This window comes from Gambusia affinis, linkage group LG12 (genome assembly GCF_019740435.1).
Source record: "Gambusia affinis linkage group LG12, SWU_Gaff_1.0, whole genome shotgun sequence".
Taxonomy (NCBI): domain Eukaryota; kingdom Metazoa; phylum Chordata; class Actinopteri; order Cyprinodontiformes; family Poeciliidae; genus Gambusia; species Gambusia affinis.
In genome coordinates, this window is record NC_057879.1 from 16,252,780 (window position 1) to 16,276,851 (window position 24,072).

At 37.9% G+C, this 24,072-nt stretch overlaps 3 protein-coding genes across 3 annotated transcripts; 2 read left to right on the top strand and 1 right to left on the bottom strand.

Annotated features, from left to right (window-relative positions):
• Nucleotides 1-228: 228 nt before the first annotated feature.
• On the top strand, nt 229-9,126 carry efcab14 (EF-hand calcium binding domain 14). The gene is made up of 9 exons (XM_044133799.1): nt 229-997; nt 2,004-2,152; nt 2,233-2,378; nt 2,710-2,808; nt 2,885-2,992; nt 5,326-5,478; nt 5,954-6,062; nt 6,144-6,275; nt 6,684-9,126. Exons 1-9 carry the CDS (start codon nt 822-824, stop codon nt 6,857-6,859), a joined length of 1,248 nt encoding a protein of 415 aa, XP_043989734.1. The 5' UTR covers nt 229-821; the 3' UTR covers nt 6,860-9,126.
• A 132-nt stretch (nt 9,127-9,258) lies between these two features.
• znf830 (zinc finger protein 830) lies at nt 9,259-10,476 on the bottom strand. Its single transcript, XM_044133800.1, has one exon. It carries the CDS (start codon nt 10,315-10,317, stop codon nt 9,316-9,318), a length of 1,002 nt encoding a protein of 333 aa, XP_043989735.1. The 5' UTR covers nt 10,318-10,476; the 3' UTR covers nt 9,259-9,315.
• Nucleotides 10,477-11,396: 920 nt separating this feature from the next.
• LOC122841094 (ankyrin repeat domain-containing protein 13C-like) lies at nt 11,397-23,360 on the top strand. Its single transcript, XM_044134107.1, has 13 exons — nt 11,397-12,279; nt 12,837-12,878; nt 14,295-14,399; nt 16,530-16,615; nt 16,809-16,854; nt 17,054-17,120; nt 17,262-17,406; nt 17,495-17,626; nt 19,288-19,449; nt 19,569-19,648; nt 19,780-19,878; nt 21,808-21,908; nt 22,028-23,360. The coding sequence occupies exons 1-13, from the start codon at nt 11,916-11,918 to the stop codon at nt 22,156-22,158; spliced, it is 1,560 nt and encodes a 519-aa protein (XP_043990042.1). The 5' UTR covers nt 11,397-11,915; the 3' UTR covers nt 22,159-23,360.
• Nucleotides 23,361-24,072: the final 712 nt, after the last annotated feature.

Sequence of the window (24,072 nt, forward strand, 5' to 3'; positions counted from 1 at the left end):
TGTGTTTATACTAAGATCCCTTTTCATACATTGTGTATTCTATTAATGATATTATTTTGGGGCAATTTCCAGCACCTAACTTTCTGTAGGAACATGTCGTTTAAGTGATTTTATACATCGTTGAGGGGTTCCCGGATCCTGAGATCTAAAGTTTTTACTGTGGAAAAAAAAACAACTGACTTTACAGTTCTATTTTTCCCATATAGAACTGTAAACTTTGAGCATTCAGATGAGGGCAGTGCTTTTTACTCCATCACAAAACAATACACAGGAAGTTGTGTTTATCACTGGACCAATCAACTGTGAGGTTATTACAAGCTGTGTGTAGCAGGTCAGGTCTGTAGAAACAGCATTCTTTTATTTTATGACATAATCGTGTATTGATCTACTTGAGTCATTTTTGTTAAAATTAACTTTATAGAACCAACAATCTTCTAACATAACCGAAGCAAAGCAAGAACGCGGAAGCTAGAACAGCTACTGTTAGCAATCGCTGCTTAGCTGCGTTAGCTTAGAGGACATGAAAACCTGGTAGCTTACAGGAGCATTTATTTTAAAGAAGCAACTTTTAGGGTATGAAGACATGTCAGTTAGAAACTAAACGTATTTATGTTGACATATAGTGTTAAATAAGCCTGTCGGATTACGAGTCCGATGTCTTTATATATTGGATTTCCCCATTACGCTGCGTGAGTTAAGGTTAGCGTAATAAGGTTAGCTTAGCTGCTACATACACGACAACATCCAGCAAACTGGACAAAACATTGGATTTAGTGGGCTTTAAATCGGGCTCGGCTGGTTCGCTGACCCCTCAGAAGAAAATGAAGAAGAGGAAGGAACTGAATGCCTTGATCGGACTCGGAGACAGTAAGCGAAAGAAGACTAAGAAGGGGTCAGGGCACCGACTTCTTCGAACCGAACCACCGGGCTCGGAGTCAGAATCGAGCTCGGAGGATGATGACTTCAACAACTTGAACGGCGGAAATAACTTTGGAAAGTGAGTGATCTGCTGTTCTACACATCAGTACATGAATATGCGGATTACTTGTAGGTATTTTATAACTTATGTTAAATTGGTGTTCACATTGCAACCCAAATATTCAACATCATTTTCCTAAAATACTTAACTGTCTGTACGTACTCCTTAGGCAATTGTCTGACCAATTATTTACATATTTTAAAATGGGTATTCGACCAATTTCAGCCTTAAAGCCACTAATGCTCCACTAATCTAGAACAAACTTCCAGTAAACTGCAAAACAGCTGAAACATTGAGATCCTTCAAATCAAGGCTAAAAACCCACCTGTTCAGATTTTCTTGTAATTCATAATAACTGAAACAGTGATCAATATATTTCATGCACCTTTGCTTGATGTTTTTGAGGATGATGGGACAAAATGCAATGTTTATTGCTGTTATAGAATTTGGTTGCTGCATTATGATTTTATGGTAAAGCACTTTGAACCGCCTTGTTGCTGAGTTGTGCTATACAAATAAACATGATTTGACTTGACTTAAATCGTCACATATGGCCCCTTAAATTGAATCCTGAATTACTTTGGGACAATAAATGATTTCTATTATTTCCACTATAACACTGTTCTTGACCTGCCAGATTAAATGTGGCAATTCATCTACACTGACAAGATTGGAAAGCAGAGTATTAATTACAAGGTCAATAAGCTCTGGTATCTGAAGGAGATCTACTGGTCAGAGTTGATGGATGGATGCAAATACATGGCAATTCTATAAGAAAATCTGCTTGGGGCTGCAAAAAACTAGTTTAAGGTTCCCCTTCACTTTGCGGTTATAATGTCATAAAATCACAATTCAGTGGGAATTAATACATTTATAAAAACTGGCTTTCACAGCTTAAAGACAATTTCATTTTGAGCGAGCTTATTACTCACACACGTGCTGCTTTCCAAGGGTTCCCATTATGAATAATAAAAGAGGCTGTGGAGTTTCAGTGTCTAATGTTACGTGTCCTTTGTTTTTACAGAAGAAGCTACTCACAGTGCTGCAACGTGTGCTACCCATTGTTTTTGTTCATCATACTAGCTGCCTGTGTTATGGCTTGTGCTGGACTCATATGGATGCAAATTGCACTGAAGGAAGATTTAGACTCACTGAAGGAAAAGCTGCATAGCAGTAAGTGTCTGGTGATTAAACAACACAATGTTTATTGTTCTTGGCACTGCTTAAAACACTTTCGGCACCTGTTGTTGCAGTGGAATCCAGCCAGAAGGTGTCATCGAGTGAAATACCCAAAATAAGCGAGGATCTGAAAAACAAAGAGAAAAAACTTGAAGACATTGAAAACGGGGACAAGGGATTGAGTAAACTCTGGTCTAATCTCACAGAAATGAATCGCAAGGTCGGTCATGTCTGCTACAAAGCTTGTAATTTTTTGTGATATTACATGCGTCTAAAGGAAAAATCAACGGATAACATTGAACTGAATTACTGTATGGCGATTGCGGTTTGTGTTGTTTTTCCTCGTTACAGTTTTCATAGGTATTTCTAGGAAATAAACCTTTCAAACAGTGCTCTGTCTAATCAAGCTCTTTAGTACAGTTCTATGACATTTTAACACCTATATGTCAGATTTAGTAACATTTGCAAGTAACTTTCTAATAGATTTTTAGTCAGATTAAACATACTTTTTACACATTTAACTAAAATATTTTTTGTTTTAACCCACACAGATCACATCTCTGGATTCAGCTGTTAACCATTTGAAAACCAGTCTGAAATCCTCTGCTGATTTAATTGGCCTTCCAACCACTGTTGAAGAGCTTCAGAAGGTAAAACCAACAGAAGCTTGGAATGTAATAGTTTTATTCTGATTTCAGTTTCTTCAAGCATTTTTCTCTGTTTCAGAGTGTCGCCACAATTGGTAGCACGCTCACAAGTGTACAGCATGACGTGGAAACAATGAAGGCTTCTCTTGAAAGTCAGAAGAAAGACAACGAGCCCAAAAAGACCGTGGTAATTCTGAAATACTTTTGTTGTAGTTCCTGAATAACCAGTTTAAGTAGATTATTATGTGCAGCATGGAAGAAATGGTGTCCAGTTCAAAACACCGTTTGAACACGAGATTACACTTATTTAGGAGTTGGAGCATGTGTATGCCAAGCTGTAAACTTGTAGAAAAAAATGGCCGCATATTATATGGCCGTTGGGATTTCCATATAGTACCATCAGCTGTCATCTCCTGTTGATTGATCACCCCAAATCTAAAACCTCTCTGCCCTCTGCTGATTAGATGCAAGACAATGGGTCTTCAATCTTCTGTGTGGCGTCATTGTCAGTCAATCTTAATCAGCTAAGCAGATTAAGCTTTGTATTCTGCTCATTTTGTCTCTTAGCATTTTGGACAGGGTAACAAAAAAAAATCAACTAGCAGGTCCGCTTCTGAATAGGACATCTTTGTGTCATTACAGTTACCATTACACCATCCAATCATAATATTCCTTTACTGTTTTTTTTATTTTTTTTTTTATCTATGCTGCAATGAAATTGCTTTTGCAAACAATGATAGTTCCTATCTTTTATGACTATGACTGGTTTACAGCCTCAAGCTGATTTCTGTCACATGGGCAAAGCTAAGGACGTTTTTTTTAGTGGACCAGAGTACATATGCACTTCTCTTGTTCAGCTATTTGCGTTTCCATTTGTAGGCTCACTGCAAATACTGCTAAGAAGCCTTCTGTCATTGGCACCAAAAATAACTGAACAGCACATTGAGATTTCTGTAGTACATTGGCGAGACAAAATTGTAGTTTAATCTTCCTTTGATTCGTAACTGTAGCATTTGTCTTGTTTAAAAACTGAAGCAGATCTACTACCATACATCCAGGCTTATTGTGTTGATTTTCCAAATCACGGCATGAATCCAAATGAGGAGCGCTAGTGATCGCCACCACAGCCAGATTAATATGTGTGTTAACCCACGCATGTAAGCAGCTTGGCAGTTCTTGTCAAGCCTATGTTGAAGGAGTCGTTGGGATAAGAGGGTCCTGTCAGTTCTTTGGATCTGTGCCTTGGCTTTGCATTCATAATACATTAAACAACTGCCAATCTATTTTGAGGGCTTAGATGCTATGAACTAAAACTAGGTCAGATTTCTGAAAGAATGGAAAAATATTTTCCTCATTCCTTTACAAGCGCAACACAATGAAAGGAGAAAGTCAACAAATAATTTGTATGCGTGTATTTCTGATACCGTGACCTCAATAATTATGTCTTATTACCTATACTTTTGCAAGCTCTGTTTAGAGCTTCTGAAAAGTGCACTTCATCCCTGTTAGGAATGAAAGTTTTGTAATTAGGCCATAATAAAAATAAATGAATAATAAACAAAGATGATTGCAGAAAAAAAAACAACTGTAATATGCTGGTTGCATTAGCATGTACACCTTTTAACCAAGACTCTGTTGAAGATATTTTTTTTTATTTGATTTTACCAGACGTCACAAAGTAGCACACTGTTTACAGAAGTAATAATGGATGCTGAAGTCTGTGGTTCGATTTTAAATTTGAGCAACTGGAGCCAGTGGTATTGTCACTAGATGATAACAAGACAAAGGAAGCTAAGAAATGGCTTCTTCTGGTCCAGAATTATGACTCGTGTCTCACATGTAAATGTTGAATAAAATGCAACATGACTGGTGTGACTGCAGACGCTTTGAAAACTATCAAAAGCGTCAGTTCAGTTATAGAAATGGTTTCAGTTGAGGCTACACAATATATTATGAATATATTGTCACAATGTTGGGGTGCGCTATACTTGCATCCCAAAGGACAGTTTGGAGTTCAAATATTGTTGTATTCTAACTGTTATGATGCAAACATTTGTGCAACTAGACACTAGTTGCACAAAATGCTAAAGATCATAGACTGTAGGAATTATAGATGAGAGAGGGAAAATATGCACAAATCACAACTAATATCATTGCAATATTTGTACATTTTCAATCACATGCAAGATTTTCTAACATTGTGCATCTCTTGTTGCGGCCAGCAAATCGTTAAGTTAAGGGTGCATTCAGGTTCTTGCAGCTTTATGGCTCTTATATTTTTTTTTTTACAGTATATTTGTTTTTTTATGTGAACAGTACATGGAATGTCCCAACATTGCAAAAATAATTTATCACTGTTTCACTTTTCTGTATCACAAAAATCTGACATTTTAATGCAGCCACTCAATGTTGGGAAGTAAATATCTCCAGACACCTCTTCCTGTCTCCAAAGCTGTGCTCCATTTTAGTTAGTACAACTCTGAACTGCAGATATATTGACATCTTGCATACCTTTCGCAGGACATCACAGACCTAAAAAGAGCCATGGGTGAAGTCAATAAGAGTGAGGAGCAGCACCACATGTGGACTGATGAGCAGATCCACATTCTTCTGTCTACTGTTGCAGACCTCCATCAAAGAGTGGCCTCATTAGAGAATGGGTCAAAGCACAGCGTGAGTAATACCCTAATTCTATGGTAACTAAATTTATATATACATATGCATGTTTTTTCCCCTCTGAATTTGTTTTATCCAAACAGGAGCAGATAACAGTTGACCTCCTCAGCAGAATAACTAAATACATTTTTACAGATACATTTTTCTTAGCCAATTGTTTTCCTTATTAAATTTTTGTTACTGTCATCACTGTGTATGGGGGGGAAAAAAATTCTCAAAGCTTCATAAACACTGTCTTAAGTCAACTTGAATGCAATTGGAAGTCAATTGCCACTGATCTCCTTGTTAAAAATTAATTTCCTTGACAGAGCCGAACGCACAATGAATTTGGGTTAATGAACCCCTTTAAAGTTTAACCATTCAAAGAAAGAAAAAGACAGTAACAGCTAAATACCGAACTTCTAGTTCCAAGTCTTTGAGTCCACAGAATCCAAACACACAGTAATTTAATTGCCTTCTTCCTGCCATGCAGTTGCAGTATAATGACACAGTACATTCACCGGCTGTCAGCAGTAAAGAGCCTGAAACTAAGACGGTGACAGAAACAACAGCACTGAAAGAAACAACTCAGGATTTGGAAGGTATTGTGTAGAAAAAAAGCAATTTATCCTCATGCCTTTCTTTACACTCTGTAGCTGTTTAACATAATCTTCCTATGACAGACATGTCCACACCACTGACAGTTCTCCAGACCAGCAGACGTCCTCGCTTCTTGACTCCAAGGCGATCTAGGAGGAATGCTGGAATAAAATGTCCAGGGAGGGTGTTGCTGCCTGGTGTCACTTCTCTGACAGGTACACAAACCGGACACCTCTCCTTTCATAAAAAATTTGTGTTACTTCTTTAACAGGGCTAAGTCAGGGTGTTTTTTGCGTATTTGTTCATATGTGGAAAAAGTTGTTTGTTGCATTGCGTAAAGTTTTTCATAAGTCGTAACTTAATCATCCATATGTTTATGTGTTTTCAGTTTTGGGAGGAAGTCAATAATAAAGCATAGTCAAAAGGAAATGTGATAATGGTTTGTTTATTTAATTCAAGAGATCCCAATAATGTTTTTGTCAATGTGGCGTGAACATGGCTATTTGTTCAAATTGCATAGCGTTCAAGTACATATACGTGTTCATATTACTGCAATAGTTGTTCCTTTTCTAAAACACACTGAAACTCCATCATTTTATTTGTGTTTCTGAATTCTTTTCCAGACCTTGAAGACATCTACCGGCGAGCCGGAGTCGGACGCGACTCCCTTGGACTTACTTACCAAGACCTGAAGATCCTGTTTGGGGCGTCGACTCCCAGCGAACATGCCGTGGCATGCTTTGATGACGGAGACCGGAGGTACTCCCTCGAGGAGCTGAGAGCTGCTGTGGGTTTGTGAGCCCAGTGTCACTGAGAGCAGAGAACAGTATTGAACACCCAGCAGGGTCTGGGAGCGGGTCTGGGATTCCCAGCCCTTATCTGTAGTTGCTGCACCTTCTGTGAACTGAATATTTATCATTTTGATGGTGGTAAAAGTGGCAAGTGGCACTGGTATGCCGTACTCTCACACCTCTCCCCCAGGCCCACTCAAGTAGATTGTCAGCAAAAACAAAATTTATTACATTTTAGGAGTTATCCATACAGGTGTCTGTAAAATCAGATCTTGTTTTAACCAGTTCCTGGAATCATGTTTGTAGACCTTGAATAAGTCCTGTTTTCCACCCTAGGGCTTCAACTTGAAGTGTTTCTGTTATATAATTGTGTTTAGTTTTCTTTTTTTCTTTTCATTTTGTCTCATCCTGATGTAATGATTATTGTTTAAAGTATTTTAGGATGCACCTACCAGCTATCGCAGATGTTCCCATGTGTACATAAACACCTGGTTCAGCTCAGCTAAAGCTTGTTTGTAGGATGTGGAAAAGGACTTTTTATGAATGTTTACAAATGACTACTAGAAATGGCTTTTTTGAGGTTTTCTTTGTGTTTTTAGACAGTTTCCTAACTTATCTCAGAAACAATCAAGTATACGAAGTCAAAACTTTTGTATGCTCTTTTCTAAGCTAAAACTAAAGTTTGGAGTGCTTTCCTCCTCCTTTTGAGTTGTGATCATGTACTTAGTCCATCTGTGCATTTATCTGTAGTTTTGTTGCATATTGTTTTTGTTTTTCTCATTTCTTGATGTTTCGCAGATTTGAAGGGCTACAGACCCGTTACAAGAATTTTTAAGGGTTATTTATGAGGCATATGTAGCAATAAGTGAAGTACTGCCGTGGAATGAAGGCACACCAAGCTCACAATATGTAACGGGTAGTGTGAGAAACACTGACCATCACCATTTACTTGATACATTTTATTGCATTATAGAGGACCTAATTATGTGTGCATTCATAAAATGGCCATATTCAGACTTGTTATATTGTCAGAGGGGTTGGGTTGTTTAAAATTTAATCACAGAAATACTTGACGAGGCTTTTTTTTGTCGATACTGATTCGTTCTCTTTAAGTCCTGACCTTTTGGTTCAAGAAAACATGCTTAAGGTTAATTGACAGAATTAATAGTTTAAAATTCATCAGAGAATTGATTAATTGGGTCACTATAAAGATACATCTCAACGAATTAGAATGTTTTTGAAATGTTTATTTACCACAGTAAATAAAGTCAAAATCAGATTCATCACATATAGACAAATTGTTTAATAATATGAGTGACAGCAAAGGAAAACTCACAATGTACTTTCTCAGATACTAATTTTGTGTTTGCAATAGACTACAAGACCAATAAAAAAACTAAGGAATTTATACTACTGGTCAACCAAAAATACCCAGGTACTGTCCAGTTTATGGACTCGATCTTGATTGGGTATTTGGGTCTCCCACACTTTCATCATCCTCTTGACGATAAATCTGGAAAGTTTACTTACTAAACATACTGAGATAAAAAGGTCTTTAAACAAGGTTTTGGTACTTCAGACAGTTCCAAATGTTTAGAACGTTCCAAATTCTATTGGAACATTAAATCAGCAGTTTTCCTTCCACTCACCTTTCTGTAATATGCTTGCATATTACAGAAATCAGCTGGCTCAGTGAAGAGCCAGATTATTTTTGCTGTGGTACATTTCTATTCAAAATCCTTTATATTTGGTCTTTAATATTTAAATTTTCTGAGAAGCTAAAATTTGGGTCTTCGGTAGCTGTAAGAAATCATCAAAATTACCAGTAATAAACACTTTTACTGTTTTAAATCTTAAGAGTTTCACTTTTCTGTTAAATTTCTTAAATAACCTTTTGATATTTTAGGTTTGATGCACTTTTATGCTAATATGTTCATAATCTTAGCTAAAAAAATGCATCTGACTACACACTCGATTAATACCTCTTTAGACCAAAAATTTTGTGTTCTCCATTTTTATGCTTTAAATTAAAAAGATATTAGGGGTCTAACTGATCTGTAATTGATCTTATCAAGGTAATGGTTACCATTTGATTATGGCATGTTTGTTAAATTCACCATGTTAACATGAGTACATACATAAATGTTTTTCAGGATGAAGGTTAGTCAAGCTTTTGTGTCACAGAGATTTTTGGGTCCACAATGCAACTGTAAATGAGATTTTATGAATGCTTTTTTGTTTGAGCACCAATGAATAAAGACAGTTAAAGACTTGAGTTTCTTATGTTTTTTTAAGGATACATTCAGAAGCTTTGATTTTGTGTAGCATGTGTTTTACTGAAGTATTTTTGCATGACTGAAAATGAAATTTATAAAAGATCGCGACTTATAGCAAAACTATGTACACGTTTTGTGTTTGAGAGCAAATTTATCAACAATCAAAACCAGGTTTTACATGAAGAACTTTAGGTCAGAGCCCCTTTAGCCCTCCAGTCTCGGGACAAAAGCCCCAGCAACCCCTCTTCATCTTCTTCTCCCTCCTCTTCCTCATTGTTATCAGTCTCCATTTCTTCATCCTTTCTTGGCACTGATTTACTTTTCAACACATCCCGCTTGTCCCTCAGCAGTTCCACCCTTTTGTAACACTCGATCTGTTCATCAATCTCGTCGATCTGACGCTCAAGGCGTCCCTCTTCATCGTCCTCTGCCACAATGGCCTCAGACTTTGTGTTCACCTGTCGGATCTCCTTCTGAAACTCTTCCCACTCCTTGTCCATCTGATCTTTCGGGGCGTCGACGTTCCGCACTTTTGCGTCTCTGACCGGATCGTCGAAGAAGCCCTCGGGCAGTGCCTCGGCTGAGTTGTCTTTCTTTTCGGGAGTCTTCTCCGGGACGTCTGCTTTGAGGATTGATCCTGAGTGGGAAATGGCAGGCGTGGATGGGATGGAGCTGTCAAAAAAATCAGGTGGCAGCTCTTTAGCGGGTTGCGCTGGGACATCAGCTTCATCAGCGTCTTCATCGTCGTCCTCGTTATAAACTCCTGCTAAGAGGGTCAGTCCTGCAGATTTCTGTGTGGAAGCAGTCGCCTTTTCGGAGGGCTTCTCAAAGTCTCCAGGCAAACCCGACTCAGACTGACCTGCTGGTTTGGCCTTTTTTCCAACAACTTCCACGCTGTCCTGTGTTTTCCTTTTTACAGGGTGACTCTGTGATACAGCTGGTTGGTTCCTTCCTTCTTTCAACTCTGCAACCTTGTCTTTATGCTGCTTCCCCAGAACATGAGCTGGCCACAGAAGTTCAGACTTCACCTGCACAGAGCACAGGACACAGCTGAGGTGACCCAAACTGTTGTATTTGGCGAAGGGAGATTCCACGCGTTTCTTCTCCGTGTTCTGTCGTTGTTTCTCCCTCATCAACCTCCGGAGTTCTTCTTGATTTACAATTTTTTTCCCCTTCTTGGACGTTGCCATTCTTGGTAACGAAACGTGTTAGCTTAGCGAGCTACTTGCACCACAAACAGAAATGTCGCACTTCCTCTTGCTCTCACGGCTAATCTCTTTAGCGCCACCATCTGGAAGGGAGTCAAAGTAAAAGATTCATCAACTGTGAAGCTAATCGGGGTTCTGTAATCGGGGTTAATATACAGTCTTGAAAAGTCAAGATTTTTCTTTTATAATTTTAAGCCCGATATATGGGGTAAATTAGTGTGTTTAAGTTTCCATATTATATATTTCATTCTATTTCCCCAAGAAAATGAGAAATGCTCCCAATTCAATCCAATCAGACTCATTTTTCCTCTGTTTATCAGACTAAAATAAACAACACTGTTTATTTCTGGCTGATAAGTTGGGGGCTGCATTCCGGAAGCATTTGTTTATTATCCTTTATGCGTTTCATTCCATTTGTTTCTGATTTTTGCTGTTTTACTGTTCATTGCAAAAGTGTTCAGACCAACACAAGGAGTGCTTCATTGTGAAGTAGAAATAAAACAGCACACAGTTTTCAGGGTTTTTTATTAATCTGAAAATTGTGACATGCATATGTATTCAGTCTTCTTTCTAATATCACTAAATAAAATGCAGCGCATACAGTTCTCATGAGTCTCCTAATTACTGACTCTGCTTGTTTAAAATTCAATTTCAATATAGATGTTTACTGAAAACTTTTTAAAAAAGTTACAGAGATGAAATAAAATCAGATATAAAGATTTAGATTTCACGAACCTCTTGTAGAAAAAAAATCTGAAATGTATTTATACCTACAGAATCAAAACATCACCAAGGTTTGGGTTGTTTAGGGCTCTTGTTTTTCTCACACATTTGCAGTTCTTTAGTTTACTTATCAGATGTCTATCAACACTCTTGGTTTAACCATCCGTTTTTTGTCCTTTTTTTATTTAGTTTTTATTTTTAAAGGAAATATGAGTAGTATTGTATTGTAATTAAATTTAAAGTCCAAGGGAATCAGTTCTCTTCGGTGAACTCAGCCAACTGATTTGGATCTCGAAACAGAGCCATAAATCCCACCGCTAGTTACATTCAGACCCAGAGCAGTTTGAGCAAACCTAATTTCCATGATCTCGCGAGGCCTGCTCGTAGTGTCGCTAGCGAGAACGTTAGCTCGGTTGTCTTATTGTAACAACCTGTCCGCCCGACTTTTGCTGCAGAGACTGAAACGATTTTATATAAAATCGTACATTTAAAAGGTGGTAGAAGACACAACGATGTAGTCGTCTACAGGTTGTTTTAGCTTCTCTCTTTGTGTTCATTTTGAGCGTGTGTGTTCTGTTATGTTTAAGGTTAATTTCTGTATTCATCGCCGCACCCATCGTATTCATTTTTTATTTAGGGCTAGCAAGCTAACGGATGTTTGAAGCTAATGTTGGGGTTCAGTCTGTCATCAAGTGCAACGATATTTAAATTATAAAAAAAAAAAAAAAAAAAAAAACTTAAAAAAGGGAGTTCGCGATTGTTTTCTTTTATTATAAATAAGCACTTTTGTCATGTTCACTTTCATCTTCACCATTTTGTAGTAGCTATAGTAATCCAACTGACGCACGGTAGTCATCATGACAGGTGATAAGATACGCACCATGCGGAAGGATCATAATAAAGCAAATAAAAATGAAGCGATAATGGACACCTACGACGAGACCTCCAACGGGACGATTCCTAATGGTAATAGTCACCTCTTCAAGTCTAACAAGGCTTTTCATAAATCTGTCAAATCCTCGACACTGCAACAGCAGCAGCAGCTCAATGCGAACAACATAAACGGCAACGCATCAGTTGTAAATGACGACAACAAAAACCCAATAATCCTGACAAGTGAGGAGCTGGAGTTTCCAGTTCATGAGTGTGTGTTCAAAGGGGATGTCCGTCGACTCTCCTCTCTCATCCGGACCCACAGCATCTCTCAAAAAGACGTGCATGGTAATTTTTTATACTTTCCCCATATATTGTTTTTACCTAACTATTGTCCCATACTGTATTGATGCGTTTTGTTAAATTAGAATGTAATCAAGTTTATTTATGCCAATTATTCTATTATAAAAGTCAAACTTATGTTATATAAATGAATTACCGAAAGCGGGATGTAGGTTTCTCAGCTGCTTTTCATTATAATGTACAGCTAATTATGAAAACAAAAATTCAGTTTCTCAAAATAAAAGTAAAATAAATAAAATAGCAATCTAATGTGATTGATTTCACAGTTTGCAGCAGACAATCATTGACACATCTACAAGGTGTGTAGGCCACTAAATTAGTTCCCACTTTGTCCTTCCTCTTAACTTTCCATGAATATTCTTGGATACAGCACACTGAACATCCACCCTCTGGTCGCATAGTGTTCTTGGAAACTTGCACTGTATATCATGGATTGATATTATAATTTTTGATTAGGATTACTGAAATAAATTCAAATTGCTATGACTGATGTTTCTTTGTGTCTGTGAATTGGACATGGATTAATTTGTTTTTCTTCTTAGGGAACACACCTCTTCACCTTGCTGTAATGTTGGGCCACAAAGGTAAAGCAGAATCACTATCTTAGTCTTTTGGATGATTTTTTTTTTCCTTTTTTTTTAGTTTTTTTTTTAGTTTTTATCTTGGATAATTTTTTCAGAAAGCTTCTCAAGTACCATAAGTGTATGCCAGTAAATTAGGCGTAATCTGTTTTTATTGTGAAATGTAATTGAGAGTGCGCCACGCAACTTTGGAACCAGGATTTTAGCTAATATATTTTACATGTGATGTTTTCACACTGCATTAAAACAATAAATCCAGTCTTTTGTGTCTAGAGCGGTTGTGCTAATAAAGAGAATTAGAAACGTGGATTCATTGAAACCTTTTATATTTTAAACCAGCTCCATGGCAGTGCACAGCAAATGGTTTCTGGCAAGTGGCTCTTTGTGAGAACACTTTCTCTAGCATCTTATTAAAAGTATTTTAAACACAGTATGACAGAATGTTTTAGGTGTTCAGGATTCAACTTTTTAAAACCAGTTTGGCTCATTCCGATTCTTGATGCAGCACAGCATAGTTTAATCCCTATCATCTCAAAACGAAGCCAATATATAGACACAAAGATATTTGTAAACTTAATTTAACAGTGACACGGTGTTCGTTAGAATTTAGACAACAAACAAGAATATTTTTTATGCCTTCTGAAAGTCCTAGTAGAGGAAAAATGTCCCCACCAGTTTGGTTAAATCTGTTCACTCACTGCCTTTAGGAACATCCCCCACTCACTGAACATAAAGCATTTTATTTTAACACCTTTGTTAATTTTTAATGAACAGCATCTGTCCACGCTCAGACAGAGAGTGGTACTAATGCACATCGCATACGGCTTTGATGATTACCATAGAACATTTAGTGTTTTCTTAAAGCATGGATTTTATTTCCCTGTCATTGCTCTTTCGTCTTGTACAAAATGCGCATGAAAATTTCAGCACTGGGGGTGTTCCTTCACAGTCAGGTGGGGAATGAGCTGGGCAGAAGTGATGAGAAAGCAGACTGGGACGGGTTTCCTCTTAAAAGGAGGACAAAGCCTTTTTACTGGCAGGAGGAGGTCAAAGTCATTCCAGTTTATTGTGTTATTAACTGCTGTCCAGAAAAATGAGCAGTAGTAAATATAAAGTACCAGAGATCATGTACTGGCTAATACACAGACTAGATCTCATCATGTTCTACTAACTCCCTGGCTTTTTTTATTTTTAGTTTTATGTCATTCAGACAGCTCTTCTGTTTATGTTGGCCTCATAGTTGAAGTGGCAGGATGTGGATGAGACAGCAGCCAACAGGGCTTCTTTATACTATCTTGGATTAGCTTGTGTTTCCTTTGAATCTAAATTCTGAAGTTGTGTTTATGAAATATTGGTCATGTCAGATTAACCATGCACAGAATATGTTACACGTGTGTCTCTGTGTGTTTTGTCGTTCAGAGTGTGCTCTTCTCCTCCTGGCTCACAATGCCCCCGTTAAGATCAAGAATGCGCAGGGGTGGAGTCCGCTTGCAGAAGCCATCAGCTACGGCGATCGGCAGATGAGTAAGTTTCAACAACGCAGCTGTGAGGAGTTCATGATCAGACTTTCTGCTGTTTTCAATTTTATGACTGCAACATACCCTCTGTTTTGACACTTGGGATCAGATCTGTGTATCCAATTGTTGATGGCCCTCGCTTGTTATTTAGTCTACCAACTGGAGTGGTGTTCTGTTTCGATGCTTTGGCAGCAGCAAACAGTTTATGTCATCTGTTTATGCTGAACTGTGGAAAACAAGGATGATATCTTGTTACATTAAAGCTGCTAAAACGTCCTATTAATTTCATTCACATTCAGATTTGACATAAGATTCCCTGAGATTTCATGCACAAAAATGTCACTTCAATTCTAGATTCCTCATTTATGGATGCAGCACAACCTCTGTGGTTGTGTTTTTTTTTTTTTTTTTTGTCGAGGCAATTTAAAGAATTAAAACTAAATACTTAATCCTGGCACCGCTATGATGTCAGCTCCAAAAGCTAAAGGGCTTGGAGTTTCTCGGAGCTCTCGTCATCCAGATTGGATGGGAAGCAGTTCGTGCTCTGATTGATGACATGAGGCAGACCTGAGCTTTTAGACTAACCGCTACTTCACTCAGTCATGCTGCTGTTTTTACGTTTAATGTCTGGTGAAACATTTAATTTGCATTGTGTGAGGTGGGAGCTGTTGTTAGCTCTGTCCCTCGCTTTAGGGGGCTGCTAATTTATCTGTTTTTAATCTCACATAAAAAAAAAAAGAAAAATAAGTAACTGACCTGAATCCTTAATTATCACTTTTTGCAACCGTCTTGTGTCGCTGCATTCAGTATTTCCTTTCTGGCTCAATGGATGAAACAACCGATTTACTGGCAGCATCTGCTTTCACAGCTTGTGTTGGAGGATTTTAAGGCTGGATATTTCCACAAGTGACCCCAAACTTTGTTAGTATGCATCTCAGCTACTATTGCCTGTTGCGGCAAGCTGGCCGACGACAGAAGGACCTGGACCAGGAGCTTTGCTTTCAGAAGGTCACGTCTCTCATGAAGGGGCAGCATTGAGGGTTAGCGAGTGTAAGGACGTGGAAAGTCAGAGAATAATGGCCCCATCATTAGCTTTTTACTTTAAAGAAAGCAGCTGCTCTTATTTAGTTTGAGCAGAAAATGTGGAAGTGTTTACTTTAAATAAATTGTGTGTTAAAGTTTAAACTGCAGACTTGGCCTCCGTTTCTGGTTGCCAGAATGTGCAGCAGAAAGCTGCATGCGCCGCGTCAGCATTGCGTCTCTTGATCACGCCCACTCCCGGTCCGGTATTCCCCTCTGCATGAGTCAACCAGGATACACTGATATGTGCTGACTTGCTCTGTGCGGTCCGCTATCATTAAAAGGGTCACTGGTTAGTTTCTGAAAGAGGCACATTTCATGAGCCAGTGAGTTCTAGCTGCTGATTCAGTCGGCGCTGTTGGTACTGGGACAGCGCTACGGTCCACTTCAACCAGTGTAATTTGTTGCATCTGTGTTGCAGAATCCCATCCGGTACGAGTTGATGCAAAGTCTTCTAGAAATGTTGGAAAGGCATAGCAAAAAACTGATTGTTTACTTTTAAGCAAGAAGGCTAAACACACGCCTTATGAAGAGAGCAGAGAGTTGGCTGCTGACATCCACCATTGACTTTTCTCACTGTCTGTAAAACGGTGCTGTTAAAACTGCAGGATGGTGTTTGTTTCTTTCTCTAAGAGAGTAGAGACAATTCTTTTCCACACAAATGCATTAAAAATGTATAACTTTACGATCTATGAAGGACACATGATGTCAAAACATATAGAATATCATGAAAAGGCTCAAACTGAGTTAAAGTAGCACTCTAAAGCCTTAAGTTCAGTTGGGTGCAAAACAAGACATTTTGCAATGAAACCTAAATATGTTTGTTCTGTGTATGTGTGTATGTGCTGTACTTTAATCTTTTCTCCTTTCAGACCAGAAGGCATGTTTATCATCTGTCTTTAGATTTACTGACCTCTTTGCGTGTCTAAAATCTGGAGTCAGCCAGTAACATCAACCGTCCTTGGCAAACTTGAGAAGTCAGCTGCTTTCGTTTAGTTTAGTAGAGAACCATTCAGCGTATGCTGCTAAATGTTGCCTGTTCTTTCTGTTTCTCCAGTTACAGCGATATTGAGGAAGTTAAAGCAGCAGTCAAGAGAGAATGTGGAGGAAAAGAGGCCAAAATTACTGAAAGCTCTCAGGGAGGTGAGAATCTCAGGTGGTTTGAAAAATGGATTTGTTGCTGTGGCTGTTCTTCTGCATCACCAAACCTTATGTTTTACTGTATTCATACAGATTTTGTATAAATAATTAAAATCGGTCCTGCAAATGGCCTCAAAAACAGTCTTCTCCTTTTATCGGATGCATCCTTGAGTCTGTTTGTGTTTTTCTTCTGCAGCTCGGTGACTTTTACCTCGAGGTTCATTGGGACTTTCAGAGCTGGGGTGAGATCTTTTGTTTTACGAATAAAAAGTTGCAAATAATTAATTTTCTTAAACAAGACACAAGAACGCAGCATTCATAACATTGTCTGCAATGCTGTGCATTTTAAAGCAGATATGTTCTTTCTTCTTTGTTGTAGCTATTGGTAGTTGTTTCTTTGTAATAGATAAGTGTATTTAAATCATTTTTTGTCTCTTTTAGTGCCGTTGCTGTCCAGGATGCTGCCGTCTGACGCTTGCAAAATCTACAAGCAGGGCATTAATATCAGGTAAAGCACTAAAAAAAAGTGGGATGAGTGTTAAATGCAGCAAATATTTGATATTCAGGCCAAGAACTTCTTTTAGAGCTAGAAAGTAGGCCGAAACAATTTTCTCTCCCTCCTAATCCTCTGCCCTCCATCCTGATTTAGACTTGACACTACACTCATCGACTTCAACGACATGAAGTGCCAACGCGGAGATCTGAGCTTCATTTTTAACGGCGACGCCTCGCCTTCCCAGTCCTTTGTGGTTCTGGACAATGAAGCCAAAGTGTACCAAAGAATACACCACGAGGTGAGCGGGTGCGACTGTCACCAGGGATCAGTGTCAGGGAGGGACTTTCGGTTTTTAATATGGCATGCGACACTCTCTACCCTCCTAGGAATCGGAAATGGAGACCGAAGAGGAAGTGGACATTCTGATGAGCAGCGACGTCTACTCTGCGACTCTGTCAACAAAGTCCATAACTTTCTCTCGGAGTCAGATTGGCTGGCTCTTCAGAGAGGATAAAACAGTAAGAACTGCAGCAGAGCAAACTGAGGAACAATGTCACAACTTCACGATCCAAAAACAGCGATTTAACACGAGAACCACAACAGAGATGACATTTCAAATTTTTTGTTTATTTAGGTTAGTAAAGTAAGAGTTAGCAGCCCCAAAACGCATTCTGGTAGATAAGTATTTAAAAATATTAATATTTAAAAAACTAAAAATAAATAAATAAATAAATCAAGATAAAACAAATTTACCTTCATACTTTATGCTCATTGATCTAGATCACTTTATATAGTCTAATGAATATTTTACAGGATTAACAACAATGTTTGATCCATTAAAGGAAAATTATTATTCCTTGAATAAAATATCCTGTTGGAGCAGATATTAAGTATCAGGTAATAATAACATGTCTGAGTTATTATTGTGTGACATTCCACTTAGCTCATTGCCACTTAATGTATATTTGGTAACTTTGTTTTTTTTAAAAAAAATTTTAATTAAATACACACAAAACATTTATTTTCATAAGTCTCTTGTCTAACACAGTTTTAGAAATGCAGTTGCACATATCAGTAATTCAGGTCAGTTCAAGATAAGCTAATGCACCTTATAGATTGATTACACACAAAATACATTATGTGTCTTATCAGTTTAAAGTAGAAATATTACAAAGACTATAATAAAATGCCATCCTAGTGAAAAATACGTTCATGTAATGTGCAGTATTTGTGATGACTATTTGGTTAGGGCTCCTTTAGCTGGAATTAGTGCATCAATGCATCGTGGTGTGGAGACATTCAGCTGAGGCTCTAATTAAAGTCCAGGTTGCTTATGTAATCTGGTCCGGTGTCACTCAGTTCGCTATCAGAGCACAGCAGTGAACACGACCTCTTCAGCAAAAACCTCTTGTCTCTGTTGTTTCTGTGTTTGATATGATGTAAAGCACTTTGAAATGCCTTGCTGCTGAAATGTGCTATACAAATAAAATTTTATTGATTGATTAATTGGACATCTGTCAAGGTCCTAATATATATTTTCTTTATTTTTTGGTCTTTTGTTATAATTTAAGTTTTCCAGGAGCTAAATTTGAGGTTTTCCTTTGCTTCAAGCTACAAGTGCTTAATAATAATAATAATAATAATAATAATAATAATAATATGTGCTTAATGTCCAATAAACACAAATTTAACTTTTGGAATAATATTTATGAAATCAAATAACTATTCTACGGCAATTTAGTTTATTAAGATGCATTTCTAAGCCAAAGCTGACTATGAAATCAAGATTACAAAACAGTAACATCTGTATTGATCTGTCATTTAGTTAAAAACCAAAGAAGTACCTAACTATTTCATTTATTTTGTTGATTTAAGATGAAAGTACATCAATATTCTGTGTTGTTTCTAAGTGTTCAAAGCGACTCCTTTGGTCATAGCTTTGTGTTGTAAGCTATGCATTTTATGTTGAGCAAATTTCTTATTGTATTATAGACATTATTTAAAGGAAAGTCCTAAAGTTGAAGGCAGAGGGAGTTCAGTTGCAGAGCTGAAAATCCTCAGAGGGGTTAGATTGTCCTTCTGAGGTTTGTTTACCAGTTAAAGTTTGGAGTCGCTGCCATTTTGAAGCTCTACAGTCCAACAGCTTATGAAGATGTTTAACGATATGTGGTCTGTTTAGGAGAGGGTTGGAAACTTCCTGGCCGACTTCTACGCTGTCAACGGTCTGGTGCTGGAGTCGAGGAAACGGCGGGAGCATTTAAGCGAAGAAGACATCATGAGGAATAAAGCCATCATGGAGAGTCTGAGTAAGGGAGGCAGCATCAGCGAGCAGAATTTTGAGGTAAACCCCCCCGCCACCAAAAACCTTAATTTCAGTGCTCCATTTATTCACCAGGAGTTAATAGTTGTATCACTTTCGAGCAACGATTATTCCACTGACGGATGTTTTCCTGTCTGCAGCCTGCGAGGAGGCAGTCGCTCACAGCGCCGGCCCCCAACTCCATTTCTTGGGAAGAGTACATAACGGCAGAGCATGGAAAGTACGTTTCTATGGTTTCATCAGTCTTTGCGGTAATTTTGCCTGATTATTCAGGGCAGCTACAAGCAAATCTGTGTAAGTGCTGAGTCTGTAACGCATCTTCATCTGCTGTGCATCTCCGCTTACCTTCAGGCCGCCCCACCTCGGCCGAGAACTCGTGTGCAAGGAAAGCAAGAAGAACTTCAAAGCTACTGTAGCCATGAGCCAGGATTTTCCTCTAGGCATTGAGTCGTAAGTTCATCCCATCCTCCTCAGATCTCTCTGCAGAGCTTTCAGCGCCGCTTGATCCACAGAATACTCCTGGGGTTTTAGAAAAGCGTCGAGTATAGATAAAATAATTCAGATAATAAGGACCGGAACATGAAAGGCTTCACTTGTTACACGGTATAAGCACTGATCAAAAACTCCACAGAAGCAACAAGAAAAAAAAAAACCCTTAATGAACAGAAGACAAATTAGCTTATTTTTTTCAACAAAAAAAAAAAAACAATGATTCCTTCTGTTTCTGCCACACTTTGTATCAGATATATCTGTAAGCAGTTGAGCAGTTGCCTGCAACTTCCAACTTTTGAAGTTAATTTTCCAGTTAACTATTATTTTATATTCAATAAAATGAACTTTTGAAAAACTAGATTTTCTAGAACTTATGCATTTTTCCTAGATTCTAAAATGTCTGTTAAAACATAGAGACACATTTATCATTTTATTACCTCCAGTTAGTGTTGAAGTTTGTCTTTCAGAGGAGCTGCACTTCAATTCTCACACTAACACCATGTACATTGCTGTACTTTTATTTGGTGTAAAACACTAAAAGCTAAAATATATTGTTTCCTTAAACTACGACTTTGTTTCATTTTCAACCAACATAGTGTTCTCGTCGACTTATAATCTGTAAATCGGTCATGGAGCACAAGTAAAGTAGATTTGTGAAAAGCACAGTTTAAAAGATACATGCGTGTTAAGATGAGTTAATGATGATGTAAGATTAAAGCAGGCTGTGTTACGTAAGGAAATTGCTTTATGTCCTCTGCTGAGTGAACCTTAATGGGGACAACATTAAAACCTCATTCTTTATCACAGTTAATGGCTTTTTAATGTCATTTTTCCTCTTCACATTTTCTGCTTTGTTTTGTTGAAAATATATTTACTACTTTTATAATGTTCAGTTTAATGGAAAAAAATCATCAGTGCTGTGGTTGGAGAAAAATGACTTTTTTTATAGCAGATATTATCTGAAGTCTCAGTCCTTGGGGTTCTTTGTAAGTTTTCCTTCTCCAGCTTAACAGTACCATATCAAAGTATTCCTATTTTTCAAGACATTTTTTCTTTTTACATTTTGTCACACTACAGCCACATACCTTAATTTTATGATTGCACAAGAGAAATTAGTACATTATTGTGAAGTCACTAATGTACAAGTTATGTTTTTTTTTCATTTCAGAGCTTTAATTTTATTTGATAATTAAGATACACTGATTAGCATTTTCAAGTCTTCTTTGTTTTCCAGCTTTCCTGTAGTGAGCGAATATGAATTGTTTATAGTAATGTGTGCTTGACACAGCATTTGTTGATTTAACTTGTATTACAAACCTAAGTGGAAGTAATTAGTTATACTGGCTCTTGCATCTCATGCCAGCAAATGGCTTGATTTGCATTTTGTACTGTGATTATCAGTCACCGTCTGGCCTAAATGCTGAATGTTTTAAGACAGGTTTTGCTTTTGCTCCAGATGCACACACTGAAATATCCTTAAGTTTTGCAGCGCTTCCTAACCTTTGCATTTAAAAAAAAAAAGGTGACAGTTCTTTGAAAGTTCAGCTCTGTATAAATGTAAAGGTTGATCCTACAAGATTTTCTCTGCATTCTCCATCTCTGAAAGCTAACCACAAAAAATGGCTATCAGCTCTTTGCTGCTATTCTTGCGTTTCACCATCCTACTTTAATTAGTTGAGCGATTAAAGTGCCTATCCCGCTTCTTTCTGGTGCATTCTCGGTTAAATTTTAGTCAAAGTCTTTGTTTTGAAATTTCTGAATAATGCTTAGAACGATCTTTTCCTCCATATTATTTTTCAACCTTTTTCAATCTCCTTTATGTTCACTTGAGGTCTATGCATTTAAAAAAAAAAAACCAAGTGCTGTTTTCTTTTGCTCTGCCTCCAGGTTACTAAACGTGTTGGAAGTCATTGCTCCGTTCAAGCACTTCAACAAACTCCGAGAGTTTGTTCAGATGAAACTTCCTCCGGGGTTTCCAGTCAAACTCGGTATGTGTCGACCTACCTCTGCACCGGCTGCGAGTGGGCGAGCTTCAGGGGGAAAGATCACTGAAAAAAACATGTTTTTTTTTATTTTTTTATATCGTTTTCTTCCTCTTGTCTCGCAGACATCCCCGTCTTCCCGACGATCACAGCGACTGTCACCTTTCAGGAGTTCCGCTACGACAAGTTTGACGAATCTATTTTCTTCATCCCTGCTGAATACAAGGAAGATCCGAGCCGCTTTCCGGACCTCTGACCTGTCAACGCGTCCAGCTTGGAAGAGTGAGAGCAGAACAGAGAACGCTGGTCTGACTCTGAATCCATATTAACTATTTATTACTATTATAAAAAAAAAAAACAAAGGGAAGAAAATGGGAGGGCTGCTCTTATTGATCATTTAATCCAAGAGGATTTGACAGAGCGTCGTGTCAGCTATAGGTGAACATCCGCAAATGTTTTTGTGAAATGATTGATGGCTTTTGTTGTACTTGCTGTTTATACACAGAGCAGGTAAAGCTGCTGCTCTGTGCTGCTGTGCGCCATTTTTAAAGCTGTCAAATCATTATTATTTCAGTATACTCAAAGCTGCACTCACCTTCAGAAATGTATATAATTCTTCTTGTTTTTCTTCATGACATTTAAAAGAACAACCCTCCCACAAATATAGAGCTTAAACTGAGCTTACTGGTCATTTATATAAAGCATATTATATATCTATAAACTCAATGGAGTAACACTGTGTAGCAATACATTTCCAGTACTTAAGAATGTTTTTACCCACCTGGGACAAGGTTTAGTATATATATATATATATAAAAAAAAACCTCAAACAGTTTGATATCAAAGCCTTTTCCCTGTGCAGGACACAGCCTCCTGCGTTTTCAGGTCTGCTCATGTTACCTCTCAGCCGTCTCTGTGTTTTGTTGTGATAGTATGAAGCCCCCCATGCTCCGAGCGAGTGAATAAGTCTACTTGTGGAGAACCGTTCTGTGTATGTTTATGTGTGGGAGAACCCAGATTGGGGTATCAGGTAAACAGTTTGTAGTCTTAATACTGCACTGATATTTAAAGGCATGCCGTGGCTGTTGGCCGCCTGGATCAAATGCATCCTGATGCTACATTATCTAAGAGTTTGTTACTGTTTAGTATTTGCAGACACATGGATATTTAGATTAGGGAGGTGAAAAGTAACACTAACACTTTCAAACAACTTCTAGCGATACACATGTGATTCCTTTGATAGTCTGCAAATGTTTCTCTTTTATTTTTCTTCCAAATATAGGCATATATGAATTTAAGGAGTGGAAAATAAGCTGTGAAAATCAAACTGGATGTCGGTATTCAGACAGGAAATGATGTGATCCATCAAATTGTTGCTGGCTTCAGCTATTCTGTACTGCAACCATACCTACTTCACATCCCTTTAAATAAAGCACCAGCATCATGTTTCAACTGCAACTTGTGCAAATGTCATTACTCCTGAGTTAGTGTTCTTGATGCAGGTGGTGAAATGCAGATCTGTAAAGGAATCGGTTTTGAAGTCTGAAGTTGTCGACAAACATCCAGCATCTCCTCAAACTTCCACTGAAGACCCTCAAGAGCTAAATGGCAACACCAGATAAAGTGCTTAAAATGTTTTCCCTTCATTTTCAAATCATCATAAGCTCTAGACCAGGGGTCTCAAACTCCAGTCCTCGAGGGCCGCTGTCCGGCAGTTTTTAGATGTGCCTTAGGTAAAAAACACTGGAACGAAAAGGCTTAATTAACTCCTCCTTGTGTAGATCAGTTCTCCAGAGCCTTAATGACCTAATTATTCTATTCAGGTGTGATGCAGCAGAGGCACATCTAAAAGTTGCAGGACTGCAGCCCTCGAGCACTGGAGTTTGAGACCCCTGCTCTAGAGACAAAAACTACATTTTTATTTATATTTTAAATACTGTAGTTTCTTTCTACTCAAATACAAGAGGCTCTGGTTAAATCCTCCACATTACTTCTACTGCCAACTAGTGGTAACATTGGTAATTTCATACAAAATAAATCTGATTTAAACCAAGAGGCATAACTGTGATGTATCTTATGTGAAAGCTAGATTTAAGTAAGTGTCGTGTAAACAGTGTGGTGCTGTTTGGGTCAAAGGTTGCATGTGTAAATGAAGTTACATTGCAGTTTT

What these genes read in the sequence shown, in the direction of transcription:
- LOC122841094 (XM_044134107.1), top strand. Translation starts at nt 11,916, where the DNA reads ATGACAGGTGATAAGATACGCACCATGCGGAAGGATCATAATAAAGCA. An exon ending in CTCTCAAAAAGACGTGCATG is followed by an intron (nt 12,280 to 12,836) that starts GTAATTTTTTAT and finishes TTTTCTTCTTAG; the next exon opens with GGAACACACCTCTTCACCTT. An exon ending in CTACGGCGATCGGCAGATGA is followed by an intron (nt 14,400 to 16,529) that starts GTAAGTTTCAAC and finishes CTGTTTCTCCAG; the next exon opens with TTACAGCGATATTGAGGAAG.
- znf830 (XM_044133800.1), bottom strand. Translation starts at nt 10,317, where the DNA reads ATGGCAACGTCCAAGAAGGGGAAAAAAATTGTAAATCAAGAAGAACTC.
- efcab14 (XM_044133799.1), top strand. Translation starts at nt 822, where the DNA reads ATGAAGAAGAGGAAGGAACTGAATGCCTTGATCGGACTCGGAGACAGT. An exon ending in GGCGGAAATAACTTTGGAAA is followed by an intron (nt 998 to 2,003) that starts GTGAGTGATCTG and finishes TTGTTTTTACAG; the next exon opens with AAGAAGCTACTCACAGTGCT. An exon ending in AGAATGGGTCAAAGCACAGC is followed by an intron (nt 5,479 to 5,953) that starts GTGAGTAATACC and finishes CCTGCCATGCAG; the next exon opens with TTGCAGTATAATGACACAGT.